The sequence below is a fragment of the Pipistrellus kuhlii genome, unplaced genomic scaffold (assembly GCF_014108245.1).
Source record: "Pipistrellus kuhlii isolate mPipKuh1 unplaced genomic scaffold, mPipKuh1.p scaffold_m20_p_3, whole genome shotgun sequence".
NCBI lineage: Eukaryota > Metazoa > Chordata > Mammalia > Chiroptera > Vespertilionidae > Pipistrellus > Pipistrellus kuhlii.
Genome location: NW_023425529.1, coordinates 11420893 through 11446984, shown reverse-complemented (window position 1 = coordinate 11446984; position 26092 = coordinate 11420893). Strand labels below are relative to the sequence as shown.

The 26092-nt window shown below is 37.4% G+C and overlaps 1 protein-coding gene across 12 annotated transcripts in view; it reads right to left on the bottom strand.

The window, feature by feature from the left end:
• Positions 1-26092, bottom strand: part of ANKS1B (ankyrin repeat and sterile alpha motif domain containing 1B) — a 757254-nt gene that overhangs the window by 517304 nt on the left and 213858 nt on the right. For all 12 annotated transcript variants that reach the window (XM_036456619.2, XM_036456625.2, XM_036456621.2 and 9 more), the window contains exons 10-11: positions 18260-18425; positions 3259-3395 (exon numbers count right to left, since the gene is read on the bottom strand). In XM_036456619.2, coding sequence (XP_036312512.1) covers positions 3259-3395; positions 18260-18425 — 303 coding nt within the window. The remainder of the gene's footprint in view (positions 1-3258; positions 3396-18259; positions 18426-26092) is intronic.

Sequence of the window (26092 nt, the reverse complement as noted above, 5' to 3'; positions counted from 1 at the left end):
AAAGTAGACTAGATAAAGGCATATAAAAGAGGAGAAGTAACTAAACTTGCTCTATCTAAGTATATATTTGCAGCAAATGCAATGAAAATTGTGTTTTTATCCCTCATCAATTCTATATCATTTTCACAATAAAAATGAACACATGTGCCAATGCCTAGTCAAAGAAATGCAAATTCATGAACACAGGTAGTTTTATAAGTGAAATGATCTTTTTAACCATGTTATTAATTTCTAATTAGTAAAATTTCAAAGTGTTTTAATACCCACAAGTCAATCTAACTTCACATTTCTTGCATTTTCAGACAGAAAGCCAGAATTAGCAAACACTTTAGAGGATTAAACTTGTGATCAAAATATAGGCTCTTATATAATCTAACAACAATTATCTTTTCTTTAGAACAGTTAGATCTCAACCATTCTCCATCCCTCACACACCTGTGACTTGTCAGAACACACCAGGGGGGCCCCAACCCACACTCCCTAGTCTCCAAACCCTTTTCTGAATTCATTTGTCCTACCCTGACACTCCCTCATAATTATTTCCACTAAAATTTTCTATTCCTTGTTCTGTATAGTGAATGAGGAGCCCCAGGATATCAGACATCATGAGGAGAAATAAGCAATCCGCCAAAGTCTCTGCAGTAAAAAGAAAATAGATGTTATATTCTTTCCCAATTACACACCTTAGCTGTCTTGTTCTATTACATACATACTTATAGGCTGCATTGGTTCTAAGTCAAATAGCATGATCTTTAGTTTCCTGACTTTCTTACTCCATTTCTTTCTTCCTTAAATCATCCCTATGACAGCTAAGAAAGGAAGCTGGAGTGAGTTAGCTTCATAGGCATTTACTAGCAATGATGAACCAAGGAATAGAGTTGAGTTGGAATTTCTGGCTTGAACACTACCTCTCATTTTCTCCAAAGTTTGCCAAAATAAAAACACAGCTAAAATACAATAGAATATGTAAGGAAGGATTTATGGGTTAAGTTTCCTTAGGGTTGCATAGACTTCAGATATGTAGAAAGAAATCTGTTTTTCATTCATTGAATGACCACATGCATTTACATTAGAGAATTTACATTGGTATAAAAGCAAATATATTTATTAATGGATCTATTAACTTACATGTAGGACAATCTCCTACCTCAGGAATTTTTTAAATGTTGGGAATGTATGGCTTCACTGTAACACCAGAAACATCTTCATGAGAGAACCGGTGATAGTTAATGTGGCATTTAGCATCTAAATAGGGGTTAATGAGGTTACTTCTTGAAGCAAATGAACTAGATGACATTTCCCTGAAGAGGAAGAAAGGGGTTTTGAAGACATTTTTCTCCTCTGCATATTGGGACTCTGTGTAAAATATGACTGCCCCCAAACCTGTAAGTTCCTCATAAAAATGTCATATCGTACAACCTCATAAGAATTTTCTAACCTCTGAACAGGACCCGAAGAGACAACTATTATATGAAAGAAAGGTAAAGAACTGCAAATTAGTTGCACAGCTTAGCCCCTTTGGAGTGCTTACCCAAAAACACCAGAATATCCATTCTCTTGGAATTAATGAAGGTTAAAGGAAACAATTTATATGAAAGTGTCAAAAAAAGAAAAAGTAAGAAAAAAAGACAATGTTTTATACAATGAGGTGGACATATAAGGTTTAAATGCCATTTTAAGAAAATTTTAGCCTTTGCGACAGTATGGATGACCTAGAGAACATTATGTGAAGTAAAATAAGCCAGTCAGAGAAAGACAAGTACCATATGGTTTCACTTACCTGTGGAATTTAACGAACAAATTGAACTACCAAGGAAAATAGAGATAGACTCATAGGTAGAGAGCAGGCAGACAGCTCAAGGATGGGATTGTGAGGAAGGGGGAATGAGCAAAAAATAAAAATAAAAGAGAGAGAACTCATGAACATGGACACCAGTGTGGTGATTGTGGGGGTGGAAGAGGATAAGTGGAAGTGGTAAAGGGCATAGAGGAATAAAAGGTGATGAGGAAAATAAAATTTTGGGGATGTGCAGGAGGCAGCTGATTGATGTTTCTCTTTCATCGATGTTTCTAGCTCTCTGTCCCTCTCTGTTCCTCTCTGAAAAATCAATAAAATATATATTTTTTAAAAATTTTACAAAGGAAATTAATGAACTAAACTGCACATAAGTGTGGGTGAATATTCATAACATAATATTGAGAGTAAAATGCTAATTCTAGGTAAATAAATAAATTCCATTTTATTAATGAGGATGATGATTATAATAAGAATCATCCTAAACAAATTATATGAAAGAAGGTAAGATATTAAGGAAATCATGGCTCATTCACAGCAAAATGGTCTTCAAAGGCACATCTGTCTTACAAATTAGCTCAAAGGACTTGTTCATACTATTTACTTAAGTAGATGGTGAATGGCATTGATTGGATCCACAGTCCCCCTCTGTTGGATTTTATGAGGCCCATTCAGAACGAGCCAGGTTGAGAACAAGACCAAGTCCACGTTCTGAGTTCTTCTGTTGGCAAAAATATAATGCTAACAGCTTTATAAGTGCTATTTTCAATGAAATATCACAGAACAGCTTGTCCCAGTGATATTTCTAAAGCTTGCCTGCAAACCGCCTACTGGGAAACCCAACTGAAAGAGAAGAAAGAGAGAAGCAAAAGAAAGCCACATAGACAAATGACAGGCTGAGGGAAAAGAACAAAGGGTAAAGAGAAACCAGCCAGGTGGAAGAGAGCACTGAAGGGAAGTAAGGAGCAATGAGATGCACAATATCAAACACAGGCAAAATTAAAGACCATAAGGAATAGAGAATGTTAAGAAAATATATAGAAACATCTGGGGCTGGCGGATAGGGAAGTGATTGCAAGTAATGCAGCATGTTCAGAGAAATGAAGACAAAATGAGAGGGAGACACCCAAGAGAAAAAAAAAGTAACAACTTAATAATTGGACTATAATTATTAAAATGCTATGAAAGGAAGATGATGTGAAATAATAGCATGTTTCCTAAGCTTCATTTGTTGTTGTTGTTTTCTATAATATACAAATTCTTTTTTCTAAAAGCTGATATAGATTTCAGTGTCTACCATAAATGCCAAGGGGAGAAAACATTCCATTCCAAGTCCCTTCTTTTAATCTAAAAATCAATGTATATATCATAACACAGGCCAGGCATTGCAATGTCAGTTTTGCATGCACAGATTCAGAAACAACATACATTATGGTGCAGATAATGTCATTCTGGGCACTTACCTGGGGTCGAATAACTTTTACAATGTTTTTGAGGGCAGTGTCGGGGGATGGAGGTGAGCAGTCAGGTGTTGGGCCTGTAGAGCTGTTTCTATGGTTACTAGTTCCTGGAGCAGTAATTGCTACCTCAGAGGCATTATCTGTGAATAAAAATAGAACTGCCATGAACCTAATCACTCAGTTTACCTTTTGAGACTGCAAATTAGTTTAATGAACAGGAATTGGGATTTCAACTTAAAACTATCAATTACAAGATCATACTGAGGAATATGCTCAGCAGCATGTTTTAAAGATAATGTTTATTGAATGTGTTGTTCTCTTTTAGAGTAATATCACCCCCTGAGGTATTATCCCAAGAAAGAAGAGTATTATTATTCAGTAAATAATGATAGATTACCCGGCATAGCTGTGAAGACTGCCACGATGATATGAATGACTAAAACTGTACCTTAACTTTAAAAAAAATGATCTTTTTAATATATGATGTGCCTACGTTTTCTTCATAATATTTCAAATGGGTATTGATCTTTATTAAAGTCCATGTTTCATAGCTCCAATTCATAAAACCCCAATTCAAACCTCCCCAAAACATTTCTCTCAGAAATCCTTCAAGCTATAGAAAAATACCCCAGTGAGTTAACCTAGATGAGAAACTGACATTTGTACAAAGCAGTTGTATAATAAAAACTATTCCCCCTCAGATAAATATATCCTCCTATATGGTCAAAACTAAATGAATGAGATTTCAAAAATCTAAATAAGTCTTCCCTTATGGTAACTGTTTGGGGGGGTGGGGTGGAAGGATAAAGAAAGTAATGTCTTCAAAATCAGCAGCACATGAAACATTTTCTTCTTAAGTTTATACAAAAACAAAATAACATCAAAGATGCCATTTGGAATGTTTAAAATACTTGGGAAAGGATGACAAATGTTTTATAAATAACTTCTGCTAGCACAAAGAGAAGTTATATTATTTTAACAACAATTTGGCAATTCTCTATGGCTTTTTATGGAAATGATTGCAAGTTCAAATTTGAAAAAATAAAAAAAAACTTCCCTGTTACAATTTTAATTAGTTTCCAATAATGTTCTGTCCTAGACAGCTCACTGAATTGATGCAAAGGAGACTGAGACTGTGAATTGTTTATAGACCAGCAAATCTCTCTGTTCCACAGCTACTGTCTACAATCCCAACTGAAAAGCAATAATTTATGAGGGCATCTCTTGCTCATAAGTGAGGATATAAAAACTCTACCCCCACATAAAAGTATAATTCAGTCTTCTGGTGAATCTAGACATAGGTTTATGAAAAATACAAGTGTGGCACATTGAATTAAACAGATCCATCACTAAATATGCCTTTAAAATGTCCAGAGCTCTCTCTTGACTTCAGTTTAATGGATCAGGTGGGAATTAGCATCTCAAGAACAGGCAGGTTTGTGTGAGTGGTCTTCTGAGTAGAACAGAATAGTATGAGTCAATATTGAAAGAGACAAAACATCCATCAGCAAGAGGATGACAAAGATGCCCTGCTTTTCTCCAATGTGTCCTTCCTTCTTTCATTCATTCAACCATACATCCAAAAATATTTATTTGGGGGCAAGAATGTCAGTTATTATGTTCCTTCTAAGGATAAATCTCTAGTCAGGGGTAGTGGATAGGGAGGGATAAACAGGTGGAGCAGAGAGGATTTTTAGGACAGTAAAACTGCTCTCTATGATTCTATATTGGTGGGTGCCTAACATTTTAATTTGTCTAAAACCCAGTAGACTATACAACACGAAGAGTGAACCCTAATGTAAACTATGGATTTTTGTGACAATGATGTTTCCATGTAGAGTAGCAAATGTACCCCCTCTCTGGTAGGGGGTGTTTATGGGTGGGGGAGGCTGTGTCCATGTAGAGGCAGAGTGTAAATGAGAGCTCTGTATTTCTACTAAATTTTGCTATGAACCTAAAACTGCTCTAAAAATAATGTCTTAAAATATTATTTAAGAAATCTCTGCCCTTGCCTTAGCAGGTTTGGATCAGTGGGTAGAACATTGGCCTGCAGACTGAAGGTTCCAAGGTTTGACCTCGGTTATAGGCTCCTCCCTACCCTGGGCCCTGCTTGGGGCTCATGCAGCAGGCAACCAATCGATGTGTTTCTCTCACATGGATATTTCTCTCTGTCTTTCCCTCTCTCTTCCACTCTCTAAAAATAAATGGAAAAAATATTCTTGGGTAAGGATTTAAAAATATATATCTATGCCCTTGACAAGTACGTATACAGTCACATGTGGCCTCAGAGATGCAATTTATAATGCTATATAACTTGAGAATTGATAACAGATCAATGAAGCATGATGAAAAAGCAGGGAAGGACTGTGGCTGGAGAGGAAGGTGGTGTTAAATTCTTCAGTTTTCAGGCAAGAAAGCTGGAGTAGAACATAAATCATAACAGCATAAATGAGCATACGTGAGCTATTTTATGTTAGGAAGAAGTCGGAGATGAGTTTAAATGAGTTAGAGGAAGTTTTTTAGTATAAAAGTTTACACTTAATTCTATAGGCAATAAGAAATATTGAAGATATTTAAGCAGGGAGTGAGTGCCCTACAAGTAATAATAGGTAAAGTTCATTGGACTGCAATGAAATGATGTTACAGTTTATTTTCCTTATCATTCTCTCTTTTGTACTTTTCATTGTTGTATCTCTGTATTGTATTCTGAATAGTTTCTTTTTTATTAAATTTATTGGGGTGACATTGGTTCCCAAAGCCATACAGGTTTCAATAGTACAAAACAACAAAACATCACCTGCCTCGCTTCTTACATTTATTTTCCAGTTTATTGGTTCTTTCTTCAGCTCTGTCTAGTCTGCTACCAAACCATTTTCTTAATTTCAATTCTATTTTTCAATTCTAAAATTTCTAATTGTTTATTGTTTCTACTTGTAAATATATTGTTTATTTTATATATATATTATAATATATATAATATATATAATAATATATATAACATATATATTATTATATATATTATAATAACAATAATATATATATTGTTATATATTATTTCTACTTGTAAATATATTGTCACCATTTGACATTTTTCAATTCCCTAACTTTTTTATGCTTCCCTTTATTTATTAGGAAATGCCAAAGACATTTGTTTTTCCTGAGTTTTTTTTTAGCATCTGAGTTCAATAATTCCAATATCTGAATTCTCCATAGACCTGTTTCTCTATACACTGTCCTATTATCTATCTCATCTTTAATTCTTTATTATGTGTCACTCAACTTTTTGATAGAATAAGATATCCAACATTAAATATAATGCTTTTGTATTTTAGTAAATGTTAATTCAAAGAAGCATCCCAATATACATTCTAATACCATATGCTGAAGTATATAGAAAACTTACCTGTTCAATTTTAGATAATTTATTTAACCTCTCAGGATGTCAGTTTCCTGAACTTTAAAAATGAAAATGATTAATAAGTATCTTCTTGGGTTTATGTGTGCATATAAAATGAGAGAACGCCCATGAAAAATAAGTAGCATGTTATGAGGTTTAATAATTTTGAGTATTATATAGGTTTAATAAATTTGAGTTTTATTTTCCCCTATCAAACCAAATATCATCAGAATTAAAATAAAATATATAAGTGGAAAGAAAATCCAGAGGGAGAAGCAAGAAAATTACTAATTTGTTTTAGATAATACTAGTACATCCAGAGTAACGACTATGAGTAATTGGGTAGGATTTGAGGCCAGTACCTTTAAGCTATTAATACAAATTGGTAGGAACAGAATTGAATTCCAGGAATAAGGGATGATCCATTGGGGAATGATTTACTGCAAGGACTGGCCCTGCTGACTGCCTTTGGATCAAAGACAGAAAAACTGCTGGGCACTCTAGGCAGACTATAAAGCAAAAGCTTATGAATGTTTCTTACAAGTAATTTAACACACAGCACAAGACAGTGGGTAATGAAGTACTAAATTCTGTAGAAAAGACTATAAGTGTCTCTATCTCCTGAATCCATGATTTCTGCCATTATACCGATAATTTGATTTTATACTACCATGCACTATTCATTATCTCTTTTAGTCCCGACTATATTATCTCAGAGACTTATATTTTCATTATACCCTCCATAGCTCTTAGCTCAATGCAATCCTTTAAAAGTACTAAGTGAAATAAATCAAATGAAGAAACACTTGTGTGTCATTGGCAACCATCACAATGCTCACGGTGGCATGAGGAAAGGTGATCTGGCTTTTATAATTCCATGGTCCTTTTAGAGAAAATTCAAATGAAAAGCACAGAACACACATAAGAGTGTTAGGAAACAGATTTATGCTTTTAAATAGCCTTTATTATACCACTTATAAAAAATACCAAGGATCCAGTGGACTCTATAAAATGGCAGCCTATGTCAAAGATATGCACCATCAACCCCCATCTCACACCTGCAGCTACAAAACATTGCTGATGAAAATGAAATTAGGTGTATAAAAACTGCTTAGAGAAAATTACTGAATATACTTCAATCTTAGACTGAAATAAGAAAGATCTTCTATTCAGATTCCCTTACTATGCATTAGGTTATGCAATATGATTGTCAGTGTCCTCTACAATAATAAGCTTTAGCAGGAACTTTCTGGTTTACTTGAGCTTTTAGAGGAAAGCATTCTGTGAATACAAAATAACGCATGGCAGTGTTATAGAATTTTAACATCATTCTTTAGTATGTGCAGACCAGTTAAAGGGCACCGGAGACCTTGTTAGCGGCTGTGTAGCTGACAAATAGGACTGAGATTGCTTCCAGCTGGAGCTTCAGGAAAGGTGTCATGGAACAGGTGGTGATAAAAGAGGTCTCTGGCAGATTAGTACAATTTAGATATAAACAAATGGGCAGTAAGGTGGGAAGTGGGATGAGAAAAAAAGCAGAGGAATTGGAAAGAGCTATGCATATTGGTAGAATAAGAGAGAGTTCATTTTGAATAAATAATATTCATGGAAAGGAATACTAAGAAATGGAGGAGCCATATAGTATAAATTTGGGCTTTGGAACCGGACAACCCTACGCTGCAATCCTGGCCTATTTAATCTCAGTTTCCTATGAAAAAGTGTTTTCTCATAGTTTTGTAAGGATAAATGGGGTATCTATGTATGAATGTGTATTTAACATATTGCCTGGCACATAGTAGGTGCTCAGATAAATGCAGCTATTGATTACACACACACACACACACACACACACATACACACACGTGGGAAGTCTTGAATGTAACACTAAGTAATCATCAAGAAAGTATTTAACAATTATTAGTCTAGCAATTCATGAAGTACAAGTTTTAATTGTTGGCCTTAAGTCATGAATTAGCAAACTTCTTTTGCAAGGGCAGATAGCATTTTAAGCTCTATAGGTTTTATGGTCCCTTTCATAACTGCTCAACTTGCTGTTGTAGCACAAAAGCAGCCACAGACAATATGTAAGCAAATGGTTGTGGCTGCATTCCAAGAAAGCTTTATTTATAAAAACAAGTGTGGACAAGATAAATTGTAGACCTCTGTCATAGTACATCCCACGGAAATGTCTTTCCTCCTATGGACAAACCTAGAAGAATGGCATATTATACATTGCTTTTCCATATTCATATTAAATATGAATACTCTCCTCACTATGTAATTTAAAACTAAGATTTTCATTATAAAAGTAGAAATGTACTTATTATTTAAACAAAAAATAACTATATCTAACACTTATCCACAATAAGTGTTCAATAGTTGCTCATTGGATGGATAAATAAAACGTGAATAACCCAATTAAATCTTTATATTTTAAAGTAACTTTGTTTTGCCCTAGCTGGTTTTGCTCAGTGGATAGAGCACTGACCTGTGGACTGAAGAGTCCCGGGTTTGATTCCAGTCAAGGGCACATACCTCGGTTGAAAACTCCTCTCAGGCCCAAGCCCTGGTCAGGGCTCATGCAGGAGGCAACCAATTTTTTTCTCACATCAATGTGTATCTTTATCTATCTCTCTCTCTTTCACTCTCTCTAGAAATCAATGGAAAAATATCCCCAGGTGTGGATTAAAATAAAAATGAAGTAACTTTCTTTTAGTAATGGAACATGACCATCATTTCTGAGACGGGCTGTATAAAAATCATAAGTAGTCCAAATATCTTCTGTTTCAATATTTCCAGGGAGAAGAGCCCACTATGTACTAGTTGAGGAAGTTAATATTTAATAACTGTTTTAGAGCATTATTTAATATTCCAAATAGCTATTACATTTTTACTTTCTCCTAGCGATGGTTTTTTTAAGAATTAGCAATTCTTTAAAATCTATTGAAAACTGAAACACTTGAACCTTCATTACTATCCCCATCAACAGCTGTACATATTCCATAGTCTTAACCAAGCAGCTACTTGACCAGATAAAACGCATGGTGGGTAGCTTCTAAGATGGGCCTGATTGATTCTCCCTGCCTCATGGCATTCATGCTTTTGTTAATTTCACACCCCTAGAGTGTGAGTTGAACTTGTTGATAAACATGCAACAAACAAATAGAGAAGTGAGGAGATGTCACTTCTAGGGTTAAGTTACAAACAGGCTTGGGTGTGTCATCTAGTGGTCCCCCTCTCTAGATATCTTACACTGAGAAAAGCAAGTAACCACACCATCAACAGCCACATGGAGAGGCCCCCATCGCCTGGTAAGGAACTGAAACCCTCAGTTCGACAGCCCATTTGGATCCACAATTTGTCAACAATCACATGAGTCAACTTGGAAATGGATCCTTGCAGTCAGGCCTAGAAATGACCTTTTCACAGAGAGTCTGAAACCAGAACCATTGCCCTGTAAGCCCTCCTGGATTCCTGACCCACAAAAACTCTGAAATAATAAATATTTGTTGGTTTTGGACACATGTGTTAGTGTAATTTGCCCTGTGTGCACACATACAATAGTGGTTTTTACTCAAACTGTCAATAAGTTCTAGGAAAACTGGGTGGAAATCACCACCTATATAGAGTTTTGTCTGAAATATACACTAGTCAGGAACCCATATTTACTTTGGTGATCTGGAATTTGGGCATAAAATGCAGCTACAGATTAGTCTTACTCTATTATTAACATCTGATTTTATATTTCCTTTGATATGCTATTATACTCTTCAAGTTATGTGAATACTCGTGATGACAGACTTCACAAACTGTAAGAAAAATATATTGTATCCAACTACTATTTGTTTTGAGGAACTTTGGGAAAAGTTAGATTGCATTCCATATGCTTTCATAAATCAGATTGAAATGTCTCAGGATTCCCAGAAAGTAAATGGGGACCCTCCCCCCAAGTATTATTTAATCCTAACTCCTCTCTCCTCTTTTATACTCACAGCAGGAATAATACTTAACTGGAAGCAAAGATTTCCATTTTTTCTCTATTCTAGAGATAAATTTTTTGTTACATCATTATCCTCATTTCTTCTTTATCTACCTAGTTGGGAAGGTGGGGACTGATAAGAGATGAGACTAAATATTTTTTTTTAAAAAAACAACAAGAAGAAAAACCAGCACACCATTTAGGGCTTTTTGAAGATTTGGGTCATTTTTCTAAGAATAATGACAAAATAATAAGTCACTAAAAGTTTTTAATCAGAGGAGTGATACATTCAGATTTGTGATTTTTAAGATGACTTTGGCTGTAACATAAGCCATAAATTCAAGGACAATTGATATTTTATTATTAAAATAATCCAGAAGAGTGGTTGGTGAAGGTAGAGATTATGAGAAGATAGATTTGAGAGATAATTGGGGATATACAAAAAGTTACAGAATTACCTCACCTCCTACACGAGTTAAGAACTCGTGACTGATTGGATATCAGAGTTCATAGAGATGGTGATGGCAAGGACACCCAGGTTTCTGAAGTCAGATGAGTGATTAAATAAATCATTTATTGAGATAAATTTGCATGAAGAATAAGTTTGAGGGGGAAAATATGAGCTTAGTTTTAGATATGTTAGGATTAAGATGCCTTTTAGACATGCTGGTGAAGATATTTAGTAGACTGGGGATAGATGGAGGGATGGAGGGATGGAGAGAAGGAGGGAGAGAGGGAGGGAGGGAGGGAGGAAGGGAGGGATGGATAAGTGAACAGATAGATGGATAAAAAGACTAAATTATCCTGGAGTTGACAGAAGTAGTGTGTCCTGGAGAGCAGTATTTGGGAGTCCTTAGCATGTTGATTATAATAGAAGCTACACTGTGGATGAGATCACTTAAGAAGAGAGAAAAATAAAATGAATAGGAAGGACTTTGTCTGAGCCTTGAGGAACTTCCAGCTTTTAGAACTTTCAGAAAAATGTCAGTTGTCATGAAGAATGTTAACAAAGTTCCATTTGATGGCTTCAATTTTCTTTATTAATTAAAATATGAGAATATGTGCTGTGAGTGAGAGATAAGATAGGAAAAAGTACCAGAGGTTTGAGAAAATAAAGGAGAGAGAAATAGTGGAAGTCCAGCTTGAATTTGGTAAACATGAATTTATGAACTAATGAATATTAATTTCATAATTATACATAGTCTGACATTATAGGACAATCTCTATTTCAGAGGGTACCATAAATGACATCATAAAAGCCCATTTTCCTAACATAATCATTTTAAAGAATTTGTTGTCTTTTTAGAAATATTATTCTATAATTCATGTTAGTCATATATTGTATAAGTAAAATTAATCTGAGGGAAAAGAAATATAATTTGTTTTTTGTTTAAGATATTATTTTTCCACATATAGCCAAATTCCACCAATTTAAGCAAAATGAGATGATCACATTTTCCAATTGGTCAACTGTTCCTCTGGGTGAAAGAAAAAACTTACTGGGATTTCCTTGCAGGTACGGTGACCCTAGTCTCCTCTCTTCACCCCTTTATAAGCTAACATTGGGTTAAAAATGTACCAAGTACCAGTCTGCTTTACTAAATGGCTAAGACAGCATTACAAATGCCAAATAAATAATTGCTGTTTGATAAAGATGGCTCTTATCAGCAAGTGCAGTATTTATATGTAAAAGAATGATTCCACGGGGCTTAAAAACATTTGCTCTCTTAAATGAGTTAAACATACCCACAAAAATTATGTTGACATTACTCACTTGCTAAGCAGAGATAAACATTAGTCCTGGTCCAGTCAGAATTCTTTCAGTTTCAATATTTTGGCACTAAAATTCAAAAAGCTTCACCATTCATTTAAAAATATATATTTGGTTATACAAAAGTTACAGAATCACCATCAAAATGATCGATTTCAGGATACTGGTGGAAGTGTAGTGGGGGAGGGGAGGATTATTCACCAGATGACCTTTGCATTTCAGGGTGACCACAGCCAGTAAGCATATTAGCAAACTGCATAGAGGTAAGCAAGATACACACTGTCCTGGCATGCACCTATGATTGTGTTCTTTTTTTTTTTTTTATCAGAGATCATCTATTCTCTTTCAACAAGACTGGAAACAGTGTTGCTGCAAATTGCTCATTAATCAAAATGGATTTATTGAGCCTCCATAGTGTGCAAAGCCTGTACTAAGTGATTCAAAATAACAGGTTGCCTAGTTACCATAAAATAGAAATATTCCCCTGTGAAGGTTAAAATTAAATGAAAAGCAGACAAGAAAACATTTTCTTTGATGGCATCTGACTATTTCATCAGGGCTTTTTCTGCCATTACAGCCATTTTCTTTTAAAGATAATGGTCATTCATTCGTTTGATTATTCATTTATGTATGCCTCTGAGTCACCGCTGTGATTATATGCAGTTCTTTTTTCCTGATACAATAAGGGGGAAATATGATTCAATATTGACTGCATAAACATGAGTCTCAGACAGAAAATTACCAAGGAAGGACTGGACTTCTGTTGTTCTTTTATTTAATGAGCCTGTATTTGAGCAATAGCATGCCTTACTCTGTGTAAACTCTGCAGTCATTGGGGCATTAGTTAAGATGTTTCTTGGGAAGAGCATCCCTCGTTTTCTAGTTGGACTGCAAAATGTTGTTGAATATAGCCTCGCTAATAAGGTGCTTCATATTTAAATTAAACCAGTGGAAATGCTGGATTTTTTTTTCCTTGTGGTCAGGATGAGATATGTTTTGTACTAGCGCATCCTAGTTAATACATGGGACAGCCCTCAGAAAGGAAACTAAGATGAATACTTAACTGTGATTTTCTGAGAAACTACATATTCTATAGCTATGAATGACACTGCCAGTCACAGCCAAGACCCTCAAGCTGCTTAGCTCTGAGATAAGCAGGCCAGGCATCCTCATTCACCCGTCCCTTCTGTGTAGTATTGAGTTTCTGTGCTCAGTTTTGGCCTCCATATTTGTTCCCTTGAGCTCCTGTAACAGAGTACTCCCAACTAGGTATCTTAACAGAAATGTATTATCTCACAGTTCTGGAGGCCAGGTGCCTGAAATTGAGGTTTTGGCAGGGTTGGTGGCTCCTGAGAGCTGTGAGAGAGGCTTTGTTCTAAGCTCTCTCCCTAGCTTTCAGATGTATCTCTCCACATCATCTTTTCTCTTTGCATATCGCCTGTGTACAAATCTCCCCCTTTTTATAAGGTCACCAGTCATGTTGGATTAGGGCTCATCTAATGACTCTGCTTCACCTTAATTATCTCTATAAAGACCCTCTCTCCAAACGCTCTAAATAAGGTCACATTTTGAGGTACTAGACTTTAGGACACATGTGTCAAACACAAGGCCCGCGGGCCAAATCCGTCCCGCCAGGCCTTGCAATGTGGCCCGCACCGCGCTGTCATCACTGCACTCCGCTGCGTTTCCATCACAATGACAGTTTATGACTGTTCAGTAAACCATTCAGCCCGCGATTTAGGCTGGATTTTAGATTTTGGCCCCTTCTCTGATTGAGTTTGACACCCCTACTAGGATTTCATAAAAAGGAGGTGGGGGGGGAAGAGCAGTCTCTCTCCAGTAAAGATCTGATCATCCCTTCATCATATCTCTTTCCTAACTCTTCCCTTCCTCCTCTCCTCTCTCTCTCTCTCTCTTTCTCTCTCTCTCTCTCTCTCTCTCCCATTCCCTTCCCACGCCCCCCTCTCTCTTTCTCTCTTCCCTTCAGAATCCAGTTCCAGTGTGTGTAGAAATCCCCATTTTCTCTGTAAGCCTATGCCATTTTATCTAACACAACTAACCAAGAACTAAAAACACGTTCCCTAACATATAGCATTTTAGTTCCCTTGGTTACTTATTTCACAGATGTCGGAATCCCTCAGGCAGGAAGGGATGAGTTTCACTCTCAGCTGTGTCCCCCTTCCCTCAGGGCTGCCACGCATCTGTCCTGGACTCCACCATTTCTTGCTGAGACTGCACGTTGATCTCATTAATCCTCCTGCCTCTAGCCTCATCTCTGTCTAATCTATTCTCCACATTGCTTCCAGAGAGTCATTTTAAAACAAAATCCTATCAGGTCACATCCCCACTTATAGTCTGTCAGTGATTTACTCCTGCCATGAGGCAAAACCCAAACTTCTGCACACCACTCTTGTTATCATTTTCCCTAAGAGCATTCCCTAGCCTGGGGGCCATACAAGACCCACTCGTCCACCCAACTCTTCTTTAAGGCTCAGATCACTCCTACCCTCCTATGAAAACCTCATGTTCATCTCTCTCATTGCACTTCTTCCCCACAATTTTAACACATTCTTAGCTCCTAACGATCAAGATTTGTACCTTTCACTCTGTTTTCTCTGCAACATGTAGCGCAATACGTAGAACACGAGAGACAACTCAATAAATGCACTTTGAGTGGATGAGGAACTACGGGGTGATTACCTACCCAGTTCCACTTGAGTGCCTTTAAAAGACTCAGATGCATCAAGAGGTGTCTCTGCATCCAAAAGTCCTACTTTCAGTCAATAAAGGACTTAGTAACAAAGGAAAACATCCATAACTCCCTGAGAAGTCAGTAATTCCCTAATAGGTCAGTAACTTCCCTGAGTTCGTCAGCTTGGTTAGTTGGCCCTCAGAATACAAGGAAAAACTAAGGAAGAGGCCTAGCAGAGTGAGAGACTTGGAAGTAACTGGATCCATGCAAAACCTAAGCTACAGGTTAATGGAATCAAAGAGGAAGATGACACAACTTGCGTTCCCATCAGCCAGAAGACAGTTATGCCAACGCTCTCTTCACCCTGCTGTGGTTCTCATGGAGGCAAAGTCTATGGATTTCCAGATAAGGTTCCAGAAACTGCTCTGACTTATATTCATCCCTATTCCTAACATTAAAAAGAAAATTTCTTCCATTCTAATACTGGATTCTCTCACCCCTTGAATTCTTAGTCACAACCCAAAGGTTACTCTAGGCACTATGGGCCAGTCTCATTTCAACATCTGAAAAAGCCACTGGACTGTGACCAATAATTATGAATTAAGCCTGGGTCAGATGAGCAAACTGACTTCTTTTATACTGAATCTAGATGACTGAACACAATTGAGGAAAATAATATTCATGCAAATCATTCTTATCCCACTCAGTTACTGTGGGATTTGTATTCTCCAAATGTGGCTACAAGAACATATTCTTATAATATAACTTTATTTTTAATATATTATTTTATTGATTTCAGAGAGGAAGGGAGAGGGAGAAAGTAAAATATCAATGAGAGAGAATCATTGATCAACTGCAATCCCTCTACTGGGGATTGAGCCCGCAACCAAGGCATGTGCCCTGATTGGGAGTCGAACTGTGACCTCCTGGTTCATTGGTGGGCATTCAATCACTGAGCGACACAGGCCATGCTCTTATGATGTAACTTTAGTAACACATTTCCTTAAAGGGTTGGGGAAGATTAAATTTTCTCCACTTAAATAAAGGCAGCCTCTTTACTATAATGAAATTTATGTCTTCTGAGGCTAAGTCATAAAATGTAGTACCTAAAGCTCTGCCTCATTCTCTAAGGATGCTTGCTCTTAGAATCCCATCACATACCAGGAGGAAGTCCAAGTAGGCCATGTCAGCCATATGAATAAGGACTGACCTTGTGACTGGAAGCTCCTGACCCCAGCAACGTTGCCGCAGTTGCTCTCACTTGGAACAGAAAGAAGTTACCCGTGCCGGGCCCTATCCAAACTGCAGATTTATAAAAAAAATAAATGACTGTTGTTTTAACTCACTAAGTGTTGAGGTAGCTTATTATGGAGCAATCAATAATAAGAACATATTGCAGTACTTAGAAATGGGGTGCTTCTATATCAAAATGTGGATGGCATTCACTTGGTGATTGGGGAGCAGGACAAACTGGAAGGACCTCCCAGTGAGTAACTGTGAAAAGCTAACTGGCCTTTGGGAGAGGATTCATAGACGCCCAAAGCACTCCAAGGAAACTGTTGGTAAAGCTCAAAGGACAGAAAATGCAATTGGAAGCTCAAGACAAGGATTCATGCGTCATGTCATAGTAGAAAGTTTGGCAACATTGACATCTGCGGTAGCATGGAAAATAGCAACTGAACCGAATGAACTCTGTGATCTAGCTAAGGAGATTTCCAGGCAGAATATTTAAAGCAGAACTTAGCTTCTTCTGGCTTCCTGTGATAAAATTCAGAGAACTGCAGAGTGGCCTGCTAAATTCAAAGGAGCCAGGAATTTCTGGGTATAAAAACAAAATTGGCTTCTGATTTCCAGCAGCTCCACATGGCAAAGTAATAATAAATAATTAATAATAATAATAATAATAATAATATCTCAAATTAAGAAGGCCAATGATCAAATCTGAATGGGACTACAAAATTATTCCTTAACACCTAAGCAAGATCTCAGGAAGAGCCACACAGAAACTTTAGGCCAAACAGAAAGGCCCTTTAAGGACTATTAAGGGCATACTTCATAGATCCTCTCGGTTCAATAATAGGACTTCTGAAAATCTCAAGGTCATTGTCTCACAGAAGTCACCCAATATTCAGAAGAACTTATCTGGAATATAAGCTTTTGTCTAATGGGGTGTAATATAAATTGAAACACAAAATGTCTACGACGTTTTAAAAGAAATTATATCAGCTTGACCTGGAAGGAACAGAGATAGTACACAATGAAAAGAGCTCTTTTGACAGCTCAAATTTTATTTTTTTTTTAATATATTTCTTTTTTTTTAATATATATATTTTATTGATTTTGTACAGAGAGGAAGGGAGAGAGATAGAGAGTTAGAAACATCGATGAGAGAGAGTCATCGATCAGCTGCCTCTTGCACACCCCCTACTGGGGATATGCCCACAACCAAGGTACATGCCCTTGACCGGAATCGAACCCGGGCCCTTCAGTCCCCAAGCCGATGCTCTATCCATTGAGCCAAACCGGTCTCGGCGACAGCTCAAATTTTAAAGGCAAGAAACTGGAGAGAAAGACACTCCGCTATAAATATGGGTTGCTTTTTATGGAAAAGGAAGAATGACTCAGAGGCTGGAACCTAGAGTCCCAGAGAACAATTTCTATGCATAGGATTGACCCTTAATCAAGGAACTGTGTCTGATTAGCTTTATAATAGCCACAGGCTGTGACTGCTGTGGGCCGTTTTCCCTGTCTCTGAATATGAAGGTCAATTGTGGCCTTCCTATACTTGCTCCACTATCATAAATGAGGTGTGTGGGAGAGGAGACTGATAAATTGTCTCTTTAGTTCACAGGTCATCACTGCCGAGAGCAAAAGTAATCAAGGACCTGTATGGTAAGAACAGTCCCACAGAGTGTCAAGCACCTAGGCAGTGTCATTCCCATGAGACCTCCTGCCAGGAAGTTAAGAGACCAGAACTTACTTCAAAATGCAAACAAAACAAAACAGAACAAAACAAAACAAAACAAAACAAAACAAAAAAGAAACAGATTATCATGATTCTACTGGGGAATTTCCATGTTGAAAATATTATGGGAAATCAAAATCTGAATGACACATCCTCACATACACAAGCACGCAGATGGAACTGTGAGTAAGACACATTACCAGTTCTTGGGGAAGGGGCTCTTGCAATTTCTAAAGAGCAGGGTTTCTTTGTAACCGCTGTGTCCGTGAGATCACAGAGAAAGTTCTCGTTTTCTGAAGGAAACGTATCCAGAGAAGCAGATGGTACAATTTCCATAGTGTAATTCCTCTTCTTTGGATAGGATTCCTGAAAGGAAGGAGAAAACATAAAAATAGCTTTGTGATAAAGACACAGCCTGTTTAATGTACAAAGCTAGGAAAGATAATCAGGCTCATCAGTTCTCCCACAAGTGATTGACAGGGGATGATTCATCTGTTTGAATAAGTTATGCCATCATGTTACTCCGGTATTATCAGCCATCATTATAGAAGGGTCTTTGCAATTTGGTTCCCCTGAATTTATGACTGAACTAGTCGAGTTCAGAATCTCTTGTGATGAAATCTCTTTGTAATATATGTCTATTTTCTAGCTGTGGTCTAAACTGTTGTTTTAATGAACAGTCCTTCCCAAGACTCTACTCCTTTGCCTGCTTCCTCGAGACAGGCATGAGACTCCGCTTTGGTCAGCTGGATACAAGGGGAAGTTTGCTGGAAGGGTTCTGAAAAACGATCTTCCCCAGAGAAAAGAAATGCAAGGAGGCCACTTCAGAGCCTCAGCCCTCAGGTTCCTCTGTCTGAATGCAGTTTTGATGCCTGGTGCTAGGGCAGGGACATTGTAACCATAAGGCAATAAGCCCAAAGTCAAAAAGGTAACAGGTCAAGGGCAGCAACAGAAGGATAAAAAGAGCTTGGGACCTTAGTGACATCATTGAGCTGCTCAAGTAGCCCTGGAGCCCAGTTCCCCAGGCTTCTGAAGCTCCTCATACTTGAGCCATTGCAATTTGGGTTTTCTGCCCTTTCGAGGTAAAAGTATTCCCACCTAACACACTAGTATTTTTCCTCACTAATATACAAAAATCACTCATTGCAAGTTAGAATAAATTTAAGGTCCAATTCTATATTACTGTTTCTTCACTATATTCTAAAATTTAGAATTTATTTCATTTCACAAGATCTTAGTTTCTTGGATAGGCATTAACTGAGCAACAAATATTTATTGGGTATCATCACATAGAGCTAGGATTATGCTCTTCACTGAAGATTTTTTTTATAACTAATAAGAAATAATCCTTGCCCTCAGAAAGGTCAAAATTTACTAGAGGAAAATAAAACCAGATTATCTGCATTGTGAGTTTAACAATTAACCATGTTTTGTTTTTTGATAACCTTTATAGAGTAATAATTTACTACCAATAGAAAAAAACAAATAAGAAAAATACAAACTAATTTCAAAAAAAAATTTCCAAGACATATCCAAGGGTTGGTAAAGATGTAGCACCAGCTCCTATTTCCCCCCCCCCCCCCTGTAATATTTACAGTACAGAGAGTAAGTAGTCAAGGTCACTGCAATTGCTTTCGGACCATACCAGACCCTCACACATCAAAGAGTCAATTATGTTCACTCTACTCTATTGAAAGCAGGAAATTGGGAGTAATTTATTTTTAACAACAAAGGGTGACAAAACAGAGAGCGTCCGGAGGAAAGCAATCAGGGTGGCATATGATTTAAAAACCATGTCAAAGAAGATATGATGAAAGAGCTGCAGCGTTCCAAGCTGGAGGAGCTGACAGCAGGGCGACAGTGCTCTTAGCACGTCTAAAAGGCTGCCCCTCAAGAACTGTCCCACACAGTGGGGAAGGGGACAGGCTGCTGTGGTAGATTTATTCTAACATTCTTAAAGGCAGAATAGCCTGGCTGGTGTGGCTCAGTGGTTGAGAGTCGACCAATGAACCAGGAGGTCAGAGTTCGATTCCAAATCAGGGCACACACCTGGATTATAGGCTTGATCCCCAGTAGGGGGCAGGCAGCCACAAGATGATTCTCTCTCTTCATTGATGTTTCTATCTCTCTCTCTCTCCCTCCCCTTCGTCTCTCTGAATAAAAACTTTTTTTTTTTTTAAGACAGAACAATATTGGATATTTACAAGTCAAGGAGGGCAAATTTAGGTGACTACAAAAAGGAATTTTCTATGAGTTGATAATATTGCTTATCTTTTGGTTAAGTTGGAATGCTGTGTTTACTAGGATAAAGAATTATGAGCACTTTAAAGGCCTTGAAAAATACTCTGAAATCTAACCAAGTGGAATGAGTTAATTTGCTTTCCTCTCAAAGAGAAAAGACATACGCATATTAGAGAAATATTCAAAACTATGAAGAAGGGGAAAAAATCACATTGAACCCAGCATGCTCAAATAATTAACAGTAACATTTTGATGGTGATGCATTCCGACTGCTTCCCTCTGTAAAGTGTGTGTAAACATGTGGCTGCTTGCAAAAGAGAAAACAAATATTTTAAACAATAACAAAGTGCTTCCTAAGGAAGGACCATCATTTCTCAGTGGAATAAATGATTTCTTTGTGGAAAGTGAGAACCCTAAGGAAGGAGATGGCAAAACAAGAAGAGGGAAAATTATGCTTTTGTAATCATATTGTCAGGAAAGAAGGGCATTCAACAAAATACCTGACAAGTATCTCCCAACAGAGGATGGGTATGTGAGATGATTAAAATTGCATGTGGCGACTACTCCGTTTAAACGATAGAATATTACCATCGGGAACTCTCCCTCTTCCCCCATTTTCATCCCACCCAACCCTCCCCAACCAATGCTAAATCCTGTTCTGAACTTTGTAATGCCCTGAATTGTTGTTAAAACTTAAACTTGGATTTTGACTTACAGGTTAAGTGCCCATGTACTCTTGATGGTAAATCCTGGTCACAGACCAGAGGAATTAAAAGAACTGGCTCAACAATTTGTGACTCTCCTTCAAGGCTCCATTGTACCTCACTAGCAAAAGTGGGCTATAATCTAGAGAGCAGTTTGCTTTCTCCTTGGTAGTTAGACTCCATCTTTATTCTAATGCCCAGTTCCAGGATCCCAAATGTGTTTCTGGGCTTGCTTTGTTTTAATAGCAGCATGCCTAAGACTGTGTTCTCTGACTGGTATTTGCCAGCCCTCTTCTGAGGGACAAAGAATCCTTTCCCTTAATCCTAACCAGGTCCCTAATGCCCTGAATTCCTAACTTCACAGCTCCATGTCTGAGTGTGAATCTATAATGCCTAGACTTACTTAGTTGGCTTCATCCTACCTGCTACAGTTGATTGCATAATGTGCGGATCAAATAGTACTTCTTCAAAAAGACACATACTGAAAACACTGAGTGAACATGTTCTCCCAAGAAAAAAAGTGAACAACTAGCCTTTAAAGGTCTACAGAGTATGTTTTCATAGGTTGTTTAAACTGTGTTCCTATAAAAGTTTAAAATCATCAGTGGTAGACCAAATCAAAGTTTCTTAGTGACTAAAATAAGGTCATATTATCCGGTACAGAAATGAGTTACAAAAATTCAGAAATGAGTTATAAAAATTCAATTGTTCTCTAAGGGGGTATAAATATAGATTAGCAATACCATGGAAAAAACTTAGTAGTTATAATTTACAGAATGAGTCAGAGTGTAATATACCAGTTAAAGACATAATATGTCATTGGCTGATTTAATACAAATATGATATTTGGACTAGAGAAAGTGGCAACCCTCCCTTCCTCTGTGCTAATTAGAATCGGGAATGATGTGAGTTAGTAATTTCATAAAAGATAGATTAGCAGTATTATATTGGCCCTCTGACTTATGAAAAACCTTGGCAACAACCAGGGTCCCAGGTATGGATGCAGCTGTTTCTCAAACGTACCAATGGTGCAGCTTTTATCACAAATAAGGTGACTTGGTGGCTTTTCTAGATGACTTTGACAAGGCATCTCCAAGAACTTGCCTCTAAAGCAGCTCTATTCTTAACCACATGGAGGAAACTGAAACTGCTAAACCTACACAGCAGGAAGATCACACCTGAGCACTCAGCTGGCAGGTACTGGGGCCCACATTTCAGGAGGTGCAAAGACCAAATGCACTATTTCCGCTGGACGTGGATAAGGAAAGTGTTGAGTGTCAAACCCATGTCATGTGAGAAAAGATTGCAGAAAGGGTGCACGGATACATGTATCACAAGTACTTGAAAAGCAGAAGGGTGATGCTAATTGTTCTCTAAAGGGGTTTAAATGTGCAAGTGGAGAGATGGTAACAAGAAGACGATTTCAACTCAAGATGAGCTTTCTAAAAATTAGAGTTTCCAGGTGCCAAACTGGCTGCTTAGCAGAGAGCAAGTTCCCTGTCCCTGGAAGTCTTCAAACTCAATGTGATCAACACAAGACATCTTCTGAGAACAGAAGATGGTGGTTTGACTGAAATGAGCTTAAGATGGTAATTAAATGAGAAGATGGAAGTATGTGTCAGCATAAGCTAAAAGCTACCTGCATATTTTTGCTGCTTCCTGAATTCTTTTTCTGATAATGAGAAAAGTAATACCAGCACAAGGAAGTATGGGTTGATGACTCTCTCAAAGTTAGTGATGACTCACAATTTCAAGTGACTCAAAACAGGTGAAAGCTTTTGGAAGTGGTCTAAATGCTCTGACATATCCTTCAATATCAAGAAATTATACCCTGAAGACTTACAATGACATTTAAATAGGAAGATTATTCTATAAATGTGAAATACTAAGAAAAATAAGGAAATTATAAGGAGAGTCTTTAAGTGGGTGGGAAGAGATCATCCTGGATTATCCACTTATAAGTGAAGGAGAAAAGGAGAGTCAGTGTCAGAGTGATAAGGCATGAGAGACTTGACTGGCCATGGCTGGCTTTGAGGATGGAAGGAGTACAGCTCACAGAAGCTAGAAAAGGCAAGAAAATTAATTATTCCCGAGTCTCCAGGAAAAAATGCGGCCCCACAAACAGCCCTATACACACCATGAATTTAGCTTAGTGGGACCCATCCTGTACTTCTATAACTAAAAATTAATAAAGTTATGTTTTTTTAAAACCACTAAGTGTGTCGTAATTAGTTACTGCAGCAATAGAAAACTGACAGGGTAATACCAGAAGAAGGTACCACTTAGGGAGGCAACAGAAACTACTTAAAGGCTGAGTGGGGGACATGAAAATTGGAGTCCAATGGAAAATTTGTTATATTATGATATGATTCAATATTTTTTTAAATAGTGATTTTTTTCACTCTTACTTAGTTTTAAATATAATTCACTCTTTTGCAACAGAGTTTCCCTCCCACTCTATCTTGGATCTTAACAAGCAATTCTGAAGTGAATTTGGAAAATAAATGCACAAAAGAGCCAGATTATCAATCTGAAGAGAGAAAAGTAATAGGAGGGGAGGGATATAGATCAGCCTTTACAAGACACTTAAATAAATTATAAATGGCTATGGTAAAATCATCAAACAACAATAGAATAGGAGAATTTTTTTTAAAAAAAAAGCAAAGCTCAATGTTTGTTGAAATCTATTATATTATGAAGGTGTTATTTCAAATCAGTAGAGAAACAATAGATTATGTAATAGTGCCAGTGAGATAACTGAGTAGTCATCTGGAAAGAAAGAATAAAACTGGATTAATACTTCATTTCTTATATGAAAATAAATTCCAGAAATTATTTAAATAACAAATAAATAAACTTGTAATAACAATCTCAAAATAGGAATGACCTTTACTGAGGGATAACCAGATGCATAACCAGAACTGTAAAGAAAAAAGAAATGATGAATTCGAGTATATGTAAATATTTCTATAAAGCCACTAAGATACCAAATATTGAGACAAATGACAAATTTGGGGAAATTCTAACAAAGGGTAAATATCTGTAATTATATCAAGAGAATTAAAAATTGAGATGAAAGAGATCATTAACATAAGGGAAAAGGTGGGCAAAGGATAGGAGCAATTCATTTTCTTATATGAACAGATGCTTGATCTCATTTATAATTAAACTAGAGACCTGGTGCATACATTTGTACACTGGTGGGGTCCCTCAGCCTGACCTGTGGGGATTGGGCCGAAACTGGCTCTCCGACATCCCTGGGGGGTCCCAGATTGTGAGAGGGCAATTCTCTGGTGATGCACCCTGGCTCTTTCTTCTCTGGTTCTGGGTGCGTCACCCGAGAACTGCAGCTGCCAAGTCACTTAACTCCTGTGTTGACCATCTGCCCTTTTGGTGGTCAGTGCACGTCATAGCTACCTGTCAGATGGCCAGACAGTCACTTAGGCTTTTATATAGAGAGATGTAAATAAAGTAACACATGATACACTATTCTTGACCAAGTTGCTATAGATAACAGATAGTGTTAGTGACAATTTGGAAAAATGGATACCGTTAAGTGAAGTGTGAATTGGTCTAAGCCTCTTTTAGGCTAACTTGTCATTTGTTTCAGGAGACCTTTAGGAAGCAGATCTTTAGATAGCAACAACTTTTAGAGCTTTGCCATGATAAAAAATGTTCTTCCTTCACCTGGAAACAGATGGGATGGATAAAGTGCCTTCATTATTCCTAGAACATGGTACTGCAAGGCACTATTTATATGCACTCCATAATCATCACTCTTACTTTCTAGAAAATTATGTGCACTTGCTCCTTTTAAAATATTTTTATTAAATTTACTGGAGTGACATTGGTTAATAAAATTATGTAGGTCTCAAGGGTACAGTTCTATAATACATCATTTGCATATTGCATTATGTGTTTATCACCCTCATAAATTTCCATCTGTCACCATATATTTGACCCCCTTTACCCTTTACTACCTCCTTAAACCCCACTTCCCTTCTGGTAATCACATAATGTTATCTTTGTCTGTGAGTTTTCACTTGTTTATTTGCTTTGTTTGTTCATTTGTTGCTTTCAGTTTTCTACCCCACATATGAGTGAAAGCATATGGTTCTTGATGTTTTCCATCTGATTTATTTCACTGAACATGATATTCTAAGATCTTTTAAATCTTCTATTAAATAATGAAATGGAGGGAGGGTAAGTGAAGGGAAGTTTGCCTCTTAGTGTCATGAATGAGAAAAGTTGTAATCAGATCTTACCAATATCAATCATCTGAGTTCTAAATGTGTCAGGATATGTTCCCCTTCAGAAAATATTACCAATTAATGTCTGAGCTTGATTATTACTTAAACCTCTCTTGATCAGTCACTTCAAAGTTGGAGGTGTCAATTAAACATTTGAAATCACAACAGAAATCTCACCAGCAGAATACTAAGAAACCAATCTAAGTACTACCTAACAAACATTACTTTGAGTGTGTTATGGATTGAGTTGTGTCTCCCAAAATTCATGTGTCAGAGTCCTATCCCCGTACCTCAGAACGTGATCTTACTTGGAAATATGGTTGTTGCATATGTAATTAGCTAAATTAAGATGAAATTGATAAAAGGGGGAAATTTAAAATAGACATGTACACAGATACGTATATACTAGTGGCCCGGTGCATGATATTCATGCATGGTGGGGAGGATTCCCTCAGCCCAGCCTGCACCCTCCCTTCTCCAATCAGGGACCCCTTGGGGGATATCCAACTGCCAGTTTAGGTCTGATACCACACTGGCAGTTGGACATCCCTCTCGCAATCGGGGACCACTGGCTCCTAACGGTTCACCTGCCTGCCTGCCTGATTACCCCTAACTGCCTCTGCCTGCCTGCCTGATCTCCCCTAACCTCTCTGCCTGCCTGCCTGATAGCTCCTGACTGCCCTCCCCTGCTGGCCTGATCACCCCTTACTTCCTTTGCCTACCTGATCACCTCTAACTGGCCTCCCTTGCTGGCCTGATCTCACCCCCAAGAGCCTCCCCCTGCCAGCCTGATTTCATACCCAACAGCCTTCTCTTGCTAGCCTGATCTCGCCCCCAC